Here is a 12,388-nt window from a genome sequence, read left to right as displayed (position 1 = left end):
ATATTCAATCATTTACTGCTCCCCAAAAGAGAGAAGTTCATTTGTTCTTATTTTGACAGACTAATAATGGATGTATGAAACCATGAAAGCCAATGGAAAGTGTTACAGCGCACTTGTCTTGCATAAAAGATTGAATTCATCCCCTCTTTTTGAGAGTCAGTTGCCCTTCAAAGGGAACTAAACAATGTCACTCATTCATCATCCCATTGACTGGCCAAAATGATCTAATCTCACTATATTGGCATTTGGCCCTCGGCTGAAAAAGCAATCTGAAAAACATGCAGGGTTACGACTGAGGGACTTCCTGTTCTGTTCTGCTCATATTTTCTGATGTTTTGAATGAACACCTTGAAGCCTGATTTATACTTTTGTCGTACAACGGTGTTGTGCAACCGGTATAGCAGACCTACAAGCTCACAACATGTCGCTGTTGTGAGCTTGCAGTGGTGGAAAGTAAGTACATTTACTCAAGTACTGTACTTGAGTACAATTTTGAGATATTTTTTTACTTTACTTGAGTATTTAATTTTTTGTAATACTTTATACTTATACTCCACTACATCTTAGAGGTAAATATTGTACTTTTTACTCCACTACAATTATTTGACAGCTTTAGTTAGGCTATTACTTTGCAGATTTGGATTATTAAGACAAAACATACATTAATCAACTAAGCACTATTTTGAACTTCGGCTATTTGAAAATAGCCGATCTACAAGCACACAACGCGTCGCTTAGCGACGCGTTGTGTGCTTGTAGATCTGCTATTTTCAAAAGATTTGTATACATTTTGAAACCTGAAATGGGACTAGTCTGCATAATGAGTAATTTTACTTTTGGTACTTTAAGTACAATTTGACACCAGTAGCCTACTTTTATACTTTTACTCAAGTAAAATGTGAATACAGAACAATAACAGAGTCTTTCTATAGGGTATTGGTACTTTTTCGTTGTTAAAAATGTGAGTACTTCTTCCACCACTGCTTGTAGGTCTGCTATTGTACGGAAGGACTGGACTGGTGTAAATTAGGCTTCACAAAGGCTTTGCTACCATCTGCTTGTAATTTGTCCCGTCAGTCAGAGTTGACGCTCAGGCCGTCAACACCTCATAAGATTGATGGTCACATGGGGGCGCTACCATTTGCAGGGCATAATGTGTACCATGGGCACCCATGGGCTCACACGCAGTGTTGCCAGATTTTGCGAGAGAAATAAGCAACCAGGTGTATGAAAACAAATCCAAAAGAAGCGACTATTATAGGCCACGTGACCACTTTAAACCTATAAACTCTCTCACAAGCTTGTAGATATGCAACAAAAAAATGTGGTCTTGCAAAAAAATAAGGGAAATATTCTGAATATTTTAGAAATATTTTCACAACACAAAGCTTGTATGGGTGGTCCTAATGCAAAATGTTTACAGATGGGGATATGCAGACAAATACATATTATATCATATATCATATTTGGGGGTTCCTTGACATGAAAATGTTTGAGAACCACTGGTTTAAACAACATTAGGAAACTAGCTCCAAATAAGCAACAAGCCCCCCCAAAAAAAAACGCAACCCGCAACTACCAATATTTACCACCGACTTTACAGAAATCAAGGCCAACGTTGCTTATAATAAGCAGACATGGCAACGCTGCTCACGCTTTACATGTGGTTCCTTTTAGCCAAGCTTCCAAGCCATAATCTGTCTCTGGTTTCCTTGTCTGCCACATTGAAACAGACCACTCTGAAAATTGCTCAAAGTAAAAGCTCATAATTACGCTATTTTGCACATTTTGGTCAATTTCCCCACTGTTTTTTTTTGTTCTCCATGGAACTGGTTGTAGTGTGCACTGTGCACACAGTAATGTTGTTACACTGGTCGTAGGCCTACTATACGCCACAGCCAAGATGGAGCGTTAACCCCACGCCACAGCCAAGCTGTAATCCATTACTTTTTTTGTGTGAATGAAACATACATTTTGATCAATCTCATTATGTTAAATGAGCTGTCCCTTACAGCTCAACAGTACAACATCTTCAGCTCACGCATGGGGGTACCCGGGTTTGAATCCCGGGTACATGTAACATGATGACATTAAGGATTGGCAGCTTTTAACACATTCCCTGCCAGAGTTTATTCATAAGGTACTCACCCACTGCCAGCGTTTTTGAGTTTTATAGCCTTTTGAACCGTTCACAAAAACATTATATCCATTAAAATCCGTGATCGGATGGTGTTTATAAACAGCAACGACGGACGTACGAGCCCTCATAATGTTTACACTTTTTTTTCTTTTTCTTCTTCTGTGGTATCAGCGGCCAAAAGAGGCTGCAAAAGTCATATCCGTTTGGCTGTGACGTGGCTGTGACGTTTCCCCACCGGCCATCTTAGATTAGCTTAGCCTCCGATCGGCTATCAGATCGTTTTTAAACACAAAGAGGATAACCGTTCGTCGATCAAAGAAAAGAAAATACAACCGGAGCTTACCATTCGTTTTTTAAACCGTGTGAAAACCATGATCTTTAGCCAAAACCAGGGAAAAACTGTTTTTTCAAGATAAAAAACGAACCGGAAACGGTTGTCGGAAATTTTCTCATAGGATGGGTCGGAAGCGTCATGGGGAAAAAAAAATCAAGGATGGTACCAAAACATTTTTTTTTCGTTATCAAACCACATAAAAAGACGATCCCGAGATATCTGGGGATACGCAGGTAACGGGTGGATTTAATGTCCCGAGATATCTCGGGATTGGCAGTATATGTGTTAAGCACTATATCGCCTCTGTCGGGTGGAAACCTCATATGTCCAAAACTGTTACCGTACTTTTCAGGATTCAAATTAAAAAACACAAAAAGTAGCAGATCTACAAGCTCAAATCGTGTCGCTTCGCACCGCGTATTGTTTAAAAAGTTGCTCCAACTCCAAAAGTGTCAGCAGGTTTCTAACACAATGCAAGGGTGTTTAAATATAATTATATACTGTACACATTTATGGGGGAACCATTGGAATTTTCTCCTATTACATACCCAACATAGGGAGACCAGGTCAAAAGTGTCTAATTTGCAGGCTTGAGGTATAACAACCTCCACCCAGAGGACAAAAGAGACTAAATGAGGCCAGATAGGCTTTTAGGTCAGGGACCCATTATTAGCATGTCAATGGCTGATGGAAACATGGAAAACATGCTCACAACACACTGACTGACTGACTGACTGACTGGCTGCACACTTTACCACCTCATCTCTTTCAGCTGGCAGGCTACCAGGGGCACACGCACACGCACGCACACGCACACGCACACACACGCACACGCACACGCACACGCACACGCACACGCACACACACAGTAAAAAAATCCTCAGTGTTAACCTGTTAACGTATGTGTGTGTGCGTGCGTGCGCTTGTGTGTGTGTGTGTGTGTGTGTGTGTGTGACAGCGAGGCTGCCTGCAACTGGGGCGAAACAAAATGCTTCCTAAAAGCAATGTTGATTGCTGATGTTCTTTTTTTACATGAATGGAGAGGGAGTGAGCAACTACTGTACTTTGTGTGAGTTATACAAGTAGCATAATTCCTTTCCATATATATATATATATATATTTATGTACGTGAACGTGTGTACGAAACATTTCAGAGACTATTCGTTTTTTAAGTCCGACGTCTTTTTGTAGTCCGGCGTCACTTCCGGGTCCAAAAGGCACCAGCGCCGTCCACTCTTCATTGTAAACAAATATGTCGGAACACGTAAATCTTTTTTACAATAACCTCCTTTTTCAGAAATGAACCATTGAGGGTTAATAAGGGTCTTAAAGCTAATATCATAGACCATACATGGGCAACTGGCGGCCCGGGGCCCGGGGGCCACATGCGGCCCCCACCTTCAGTTAATGCGGCCCGCAGGATAAAATTGGAATACTGATATATTATTTATTTCAGCTGTTACAATTCAAACATGACCCGTTTTAATTACTTCAGTATACATTAGTAGCTTAATGACTAGTATTACAATTCTATTGTCTTTTTTATGTCCAATGTATTTGTATTTAAGTTCATAAAGTTAACATAAGTATAACTAAATGCATTTTAAATTAAACAAAAATGTTACTTTTCAGGATTCCAATTAAAAAACGGCAAAAACTAAATTCTGGATTCCAATTCAAAACAGCGCCGCGTTTTGAGCTTGTAGATTGGCTATTTTTGCTACTTTTGTGTGACAGAAAGGCGAAAAAAGTTTAAATACGGAGAGACAGTATACAGTATGCAATGTGGCCCTCTGGAGTGAGTGTGGAAATATAGTGGCCCTCTCCATCATCAAAGTTGCCCACCCCTGTCATAGACAGTAAAATCACACCTGTGTGAAGGTAGCGGCGCCTTTGATACATTTTGTCATCAATAAGTGTTTATAATGTGTTTATAGCCACGTGTCACGTGAAGCTTGACCAATCACCTTGTTGACGTGTCTGACCAATCAGAACGTTGACGCAAAAGCCAGGTATAGAGCAGGATCCGCGGCTAGCGCCGCTAAAAAGTAGGCTAATATATATATTTATATACATATGTATTTATTGTATGTATTTTATTCATTATTATTAACATTATATTATTTATTTTTAATTATTTATATATATTTATATATGTATGTATATATATATATATATATATATATATATAAAATAACGATTTCCTCTTCTCTTTGTCGTTGCCAGGAAAGCGGTAGAATGACACTTTAGTCGTTATTTTAGTCTCAGATCTGTTAAAACAGCGAGGGACACAGCACTGCAGCACTGCATATTGGCAAAACACACACTTGGACCTGACTTGGACCCAGGAGTTGTTCTGACGGGGCGCATACAACAGGCTTAACAACAGAATAGAGCACCGAAGTCTGACATCACTGCCGCTAGAGGGCGCTGTCCCCCTGGTTCGTGGCTTTATTTTTTGTGTTGATATCCCCATAGCGGAATCTTAGATCACGTCACGAACACGAACTGTGTTCCAAACATAAACACACATAAACAAAGGGTGTCGGGGAGGGGGGCGCAGGGGGTCGAGGGTCTCCTCTATTCACCGGAACAAAAATGTTGTAACCGCAATCGGCCAATTTGTTGCTACGGGCCGTTGAATAAGGCTTGTTTTCACCAAAACATGTTCCCACCGGGACGCTGATCAAGATCAGCGTCCCGGTTGACAGGAGAGATGATCAGAGGAGCAGAGTTTGTACCATCATTGTTATAACGGGGACTGAAGAATGTATAGAGTTTCTCAGTGAAGGTGCAGCCAGTGAAGGAGTAGAGATGAACTCTGGTCTCCACATCATAAAAGGAGACCAGACCCTCCTCATAATCCACAAACACTCCCACTTTCTGGAGCTCCTCTCTTACAGGGAGGAGGACAGAAGGGCAAGTAGCAGCCTTGTACTCATTTCCGTACCTCAACCCTATAGTCCAGTAACCATTGTTGGGGGTCAGAGCGATTGATCCCTTCCTGTTGATGGACTCTCTGACCACTCCTAGATCCCACTCAGTCTTCCCTGTAACCTGAACCACGTAATAAAACCTTCCTGAGGAGAAGCTTTGTTTTCCTAAGACATTGACACATAGTGAGAATCTCTCTTTGTTGTCTGGGAGATTCTTCGTTACGTCTCCTTCATTCACTTGTTTTCCATCCTCAGACAGGATGAGTTTGGGATTTGCTGTATCAGGGTCCAGAATTACATCCACTGCATATTGCTGGATCCGCCTCAGCTCAACTTCAAACATCTTCTCCATCTCCTGACTGAGTGTCTCCTCCAGATGAGCCACAGCTGTCCTCACAGTCCCCACATAGGAAGACTGATGGACATTGACCTTTGTCCAGTCCTTGGTGGGTGGAGGTGTGTTGATGGATGTCAAGCCATGGAGGTGGAGGTGGTCTTCAGTGCGTGAGAGCTGCTTCAGCTCAGAGCATCTCTTCTCCAACTGAGTGATTTCCTGTTCCAGCTCTTTGATGAAGCCTTCAGCCTGTTTCTCTGTTGTTTTCTGCTTCTCTTCAATCACATCAATGAGCTCGGCCTGGCTTCTCTCAATACAGCTGATCAGAGCAGTGAAGACCTGCACACTGCCTGCTATCACTGTGTCTGCATCTTTCCTGCTGAGCTCTACCGAGTGTTTGACCTCCTGAATCTTCACTTGTCTCTCCTGGATCATCTTCTGAACTTCAGCCTCTGTCTTTGCTTCATACTCTTCTTTCAACTTGTGATTCCTGAACTGATGAACCATTTCAGAAATACAAGTATTCACATATACCTCTGGTCTGTAATTGAATATCTTTGTACACAGTGGACACTGACACACATCACTAGTGTCCCAGTGATGTGAGATACAGGTTCTGCAGTAGGTGTGTCCACATGGAGTGCAGATTGGATCAGTGAACACATCCAGACAGATAGCACAACGTAAATTCTCTTCAGTCAGGAGACCGCTGGAAGACACCATTTCTACACACTGAGATTAAAAGTGCTCCTCACACTAATCAGCTTTTAAGTCAAGCTGACTGGAATCTGTCATCATCAACTATGGTGTCAGTCTTGCCCAAATATGGAGTTCCACATGGCTCCAAATTGACCAACCTGAGCTTGCCTTTTTAGGAAACCAGAGGTTCGGGCTAGAGTTCGGGCCACTACGCGGCCCTCACACAGGCCACTTTCACCGGTTTTCGATCGCCGATTTTCGATTGAGTTGAAATGTATTTATTCATTCATTATCTTTTTCAAACAATTATGAAAATAGGATATCTACAAGTTGCATCATGACACGTTGTGAGCTTGTAGATCAGCTATTTGTGCTATTTTTGAGATGGGGCTCAAGCGGTTTCTTGCTATACCCAGTTTCTCTGAAATGCCGCCTCTGGGTATAAACTAAAGCCACGGCAAACATAATAATGTGTAAACACAATAAATGTCATTTCAAAGTTCTAGAATCACTTTGTAGGCTTGGTGCTTGGTAATTGGTCTCAAATGTCTGCTATAGATAACATGTTTGAATTGAGCTATTGCCAAAACAAATGGCACGGTACACCACGGAGAAAACAATTACTCAGTCCTCCTGCTATTGTTCACAGGTATTACCCCAGAGGCGTTTGCTATAGTTGACGGATGAACGCGTTATTGTGCACCGTTAGATAAAAGCCAAGAAAAAGAAGAAAAATATGTTTAAGCTAGTTCTCTGTCAGTTCAAAGGGGGCAGAGGGATCCATTCATGCTGCCATAATAAGCTGTTTACACTTTTCCCTTCAAGTATTTTTGTTCCTGACATGCAGACCTCCTACTGCAGGTATGCGAGGTACAGGAAAGAGGATTTTCTGTATTATCTGTCCAAAGTTTTGCGAGGCAGGGAGATAAAAGGATACAAGTGGCTCATAGCCAGACGAGAGAGAGAAGGCTTGTACCCATAGGGGTCTGGAGAGAGATACAGTCAGTGGTGGAAAAGTAAAAGTATCAATACTGCAATGTAGAGATACTCTGTTAGTAAAAGTCTGGAATTAAAAATGTAGTACAAAAGCATGGTATCAAAATGTACTTAAAGACGGGGTGCCGTGATTTTCAGTGATTTCTCCCTCCCCCCCCCCAAAACATAATCATCAGGTATTATGGTTATACTAGGAGGAAGATTTTTTTCAAAAAAAGTGTACAGAAAGTGTTATGTTTTTATGTGGACACGCCTCCAGTTCATTAAGTATACCTGGTTCTCACCTTAGCACCTCCCACCTGAACCAGTCCCTCCGCCTCCTCCTACAAGACCACCCACCTGTCCTAGTCCCTCTTCCTCCTCATGCCCACACCTGTTTGTGTTATGATAATGAGGGGGAGGGTATATTTCTACTGCGTCATTAAAGCGCTGTTATTCTATTGGCACGTTTGACCCTCAAGGTTTCAGCCTCCAGGAAGAAACTCAAAATAGTCAGAGAAGACATAAAACACCATAAAAACACCACCAGAAGGTGAACTATGTTTAACCACATGAACCCTAATAGTGTACCTATTCTGGACCCGTCAGACTAGGTGAACATTCGTCCAGAAATAGCCAATGCACAAGCTCACAACGTGTCGCAGGCAGCAGCAGCACAATGCGTCGTGAGCGAAGAGATTAGTACAGTACGGGCCCCCTGCGGTACGCCGGTCAACAAAGTATACAGGGTTTAAAGGGCAAGACCACTTTGGTAGAGGTTTGGGTTGTGTAGTTATGATGTAAAATAAAAAAATAATTGCTCCATTGATTAGAAATTGATAAATCTAAATATACTCCTCATTGACTTTGTTCGGGTTAAACAGCTCTCAAAGTCACTCTTTTAGCACGTAAACAAGCGTAAACAAAGTTGATTCAGACAATATAGAACATCACCAAACCCAGCACTGTTTGTTTTTTAATACACATTTTAACTCCCTGTTGATTTCTTGTCCACATTTCGAGTTACATCATGGCAAGGTAACTACACAACCCAAACTTCTACCAAAGTGGGCTTGCCCTTTAAGTGGTTAATACATAAAACTAAAACAGCCAATCATAATGAAAATTAGGAAATCTTTGATTTATGATAATTCACCACGTCAACTGACATAATCTTTGAATTCCCAGTCTACAGCTGGCTATGGCTGAGCGGAGTCACTGTCGCGGCAGTTGAAGGATATTTGTGTTCTGTGCTCATATTCTGCAATCATACAGACAGTAAGGGTCAGAGGATGTTTTGGCGCCGGGCGGCGGGGAGGGCAGACGGGAGGTCGGGGGGTATCATTGGTGTGGCGTTAGCAGTGGGCAAAGTCGGTTTGGGCGAAACAATGCCCTCCTTCTGCCTGTCTGTGCCCCCTCCGGCCCCACAACTGCCCTACTGTGCGTGACAGCCAGCCTCCGACCATGTGTCACCCATATTCTGTTTGTTGTGACGCCCACATAGCTAGGAGGGGAGGGAAGGGGAGGGGAGAGGAGAGGGGCTCGATGAGGTAATACACTCGGTTCTCAACATCGAGTCTGGGGACCACAAGGCGTCCAAAATGGACTCTTATGGGTCTGTAACTCTGAGAATATATAAATCCTCTTCAATGTTTTTCAGGCCAAGGATTTTGCGACCCCCCCTGTAACTCTGAGACCCCCTTAGGGCTCCCGGACCCCCTGTTGAAGACTCCTGGACTATAAATCATTCATAGATAGTGTTTATTATGCTTGTCCATCCGTCCGTCTCTCATGGACTTCAATGCATTCCATTGAACATTGGGCTCCAGTTTGCCCTCCCGGTGGGATGAATCTGCCAGCTGGAATTGCCGGATCGAGAAAGTGAGGTATGTGTCCTTTCCTTCTTTACATAACCTTGGAGAGGACCAGCAGGAGGGGAGGTGATGAGCTAGGATAACGAGGGAGGGGGGAGGAACCACCGTGGAGTCTGGGGGTTTGAATCCATCACGGTGCATCTGGCTTTGTCGAGCATCTATACTGTACGAATGTCTAAAAATCTTTAGAAAATAGCAGATCTACAAGCTCACAATGCGTCGCCTTGCGACACGTTGTGAGCTTGTAGATCGGCGATTTGCCTTTAACTAAAGGTATATTACTACTCACTACTACTGTGTCACGCTTTACCACATTCAAATTAAATCAAGAGGGATGCAAATTTGCTCCAAACAGAGGTTCAAAAACAGGATGCAAAAAATCCAGGCAATTAATTAAAGATTTGCCCTACAGTCCATGATACCCTGCCTCATGCATTCTTAGTCTTTCCTAATCGAAGCCAAAAAATGACTGGAGAGCGTCCTTGGAGAAGTCAAAATAGTGTGAAGTGTGCTGCCTACTGGTGTGTCATGTTGATTGATGATAACACTGCTTTTTGGCACTCACTTCATCTCTCCCATCACTAGCCTGGTAAACAGTCCCGGTCGTGTGGGGGCCAGCTTGGAGGCCAGACCGCTCTGCAGAGCACACATGATAATGTGAATTCAAGCGACTGGGATTCAAGAGACTGGCATGGTCTGTCTGTCTGCCTGCCTTCCTGTCTCTATCCCCGGATAGATAGATAGATAGATAGATAGATAGATAGATAGATAGATAGATAGATAGATAGATAGATAGATAGATAGATAGATAGATAGATAGATAGATAGATAGATAGATAGATAGATAGATAGATAGATAGATAGATAGATAGATAGATAGATAGATAGATAGATAGATAGATAGGTCTGTCTGTCTGTCTGTCTGTCTGTCTGTCTGTCTGTCTGTCTGTCTGTCTGTCTGACAGACAGACAGACAGACAGACAGACAATTTTGATATCTAATCCCATAAAAAAAACACATTATACATGAAAAGTATTATGTCAGATGCTACAGTATTACTTTCCATCTGCTGTTGGACAGAAAGGACATAATAAGTGAATTTGAGCTGGGCACCGGACACCAGCCATTTCCTGGGTTTATGGCGCTCTCCCCATACAATGCCAAACCCAAGTGTGCCAGAACTTCTTCATGAATTCATGAAGATCAAATGCATTTTGCTTGAGGAGAGAACATATTCAGATGCAAATCCTAACATGAGACCCAAAGGGGGTAAAATTGGAATCGATTCAAATGAATCTGGAGAGGAGGCAGAATCGCTTGAACATTTTCCGAAAATTATATTTTCAAATGGGACATTATTCATTCTCGTTCCCCTTTACCCCCCTCAACAGCCCCCATCTCAATAGGCATTCACGAAGCCAAGCTAGTCATGATATAATCTGAGTTCCCAGAAGTTTTCGCCAGCTCTGGCGAGGAACTTCTGGGCCACAGCCCTGGTATTTGTGGGCGGGATGTACGTCACGCTCTGAATCTGAGCGGACACGCCTCTTACCGGTCTGAGAGCTGTGCAACTCGTCTAAAAAGTCCGACGAGAGGCAAACAGCAGTACACAACAATGGCGGCCGAAATTTCTCAAGGGGAAATTGCTTCCCGTCGATCCTATTTAGATGCATCACCCACTGCATGTGGATCCCGCCCCCTTTTCTTCATTGGCTGTTGATTTGAATCACAACGCAGTGGCCGCGCCCCTGCTGTCCAAGCTCCGACGCTAACCCTCCCAGACTAGTCATGATATGACCTGCATTGTATTCACGTTTATAAGTGAAATAATCATTTCCACGGAGACGCTGCTAAATTTGTTTTAGATGGATGTTGCAGTTAAATGTGTATGATGTGTACGTCAAGCCTGCTTTATACACTGCTGTCGCCAGCAAATAGTAGATTAATTAGCTCACAATAACACGTTGTGGATGTGACACGTTGTGAGCTTATACATTTTGTCTATTTGCTGTCCAATGCGCTGTATATGAGCATAAATCAGGCATTACACACACAGAGCCAGACAGACACAAATAGACACACTGATCACATCACATTTAATGTAATGACCACACAGCAACAGCAAATACTCCCATAACTGACTGCTCACACACATAAAAGTGTGCGTAATTTGGCCACATCACACCCACCCTCCGTTCACTCCACTGGCTCCCCATTACATCCAGGACACAGAACAAAGCTTTTTCTTGGGTCTTTTAATTCGTTTTTAATCTATCTTTTCCCCCAAGAAAGGGTCTTCTTGTTGTTTTGCCCTGATTTTGTTATATTTGTGCCTTTTGATTTAACACTGTAGCACTTTGTGATTTCCAAAGTGTGTTATAGATCAAATGTATAATAAAACACATGGCATGCCGATACGGCACCAGTTAAAGCAACACGTTTTAAAACTAGTGCAGGAGGTACTTCTTTGGCTTACTGGTAGTGAGCATACAAAGTTTGGCTCTGATCTGGTCCAGCAGGTTTGTGAGATTAGCTCCAGGCACACTTAACAGACAGCTGGCCTCTGGCAGAGCCACAGCACAAGACACCAGCGTCTACATTTCTCAATGGAAGAGTAAGGAGAGGAGAAATGGCCTGGAATGGCCAGACTAATATCACAGCGTAGATATTAGTCTGGAATCTCTGTGTGGAACCTGCATTTCCGAGGGGCAAATTCAAACAATGCCTCTGGTGATAAACCCCTGATTGGTCCCTCACAACATCGGAGGGAGAGAAATCCGATCTCTATTGAGAGGGGCCAGACCTGATCTGCTGAGGGCATTTTTTTTGTTGCAATGGCAGATTCGTCTGGAACCAGGCTAAAGGAGACCCACTTCCAACCACAGCACTAATTGTATTAACATACTCTAGACCAGTGGTTCTCAAACGTTTTCATATCAAGGACCCCCAAAATGATATGTAGGCTATTTGGCTGCAGACCCCCAGATCAAAATATTTTGTGCCAGGGACCTTCCAGAAGCAAAGATTTGAGTTGTTTGACAAAAATGTTTGCTTTAAATAAATATATAATATATACAAAGACTTGCACAAATTTT

The 12,388-nt window shown here is 42.7% G+C and overlaps 2 protein-coding genes across 6 annotated transcripts in view; both read right to left on the bottom strand.

The window, feature by feature from the left end:
* Positions 1–12,388, bottom strand: part of ptprz1a (protein tyrosine phosphatase receptor type Z1a) — a 109,367-nt gene that overhangs the window by 50,877 nt on the left and 46,102 nt on the right. The gene's annotated exons all lie outside the window — the stretch shown is intronic.
* On the bottom strand, positions 5,130–6,251 carry LOC311047899 (pyrin-like; the record flags this gene model as incomplete). Its single annotated transcript, XM_084060848.1, has 1 exon — positions 5,130–6,251. The coding sequence occupies one exon, from the start codon at positions 6,249–6,251 to the stop codon at positions 5,130–5,132; it is 1,122 nt and encodes a 373-aa protein (XP_083916974.1).

Source organism: Gymnoscopelus microlampas, assembly GCF_963454915.1.
Source record: "Gymnoscopelus microlampas genome assembly, chromosome: 6".
Classification (NCBI taxonomy): Eukaryota; Metazoa; Chordata; class Actinopteri; order Myctophiformes; family Myctophidae; genus Gymnoscopelus; species Gymnoscopelus microlampas.
Note: the sequence above shows the minus strand (reverse complement) of the source record. Positions and strands in the feature narration are given on the sequence as shown.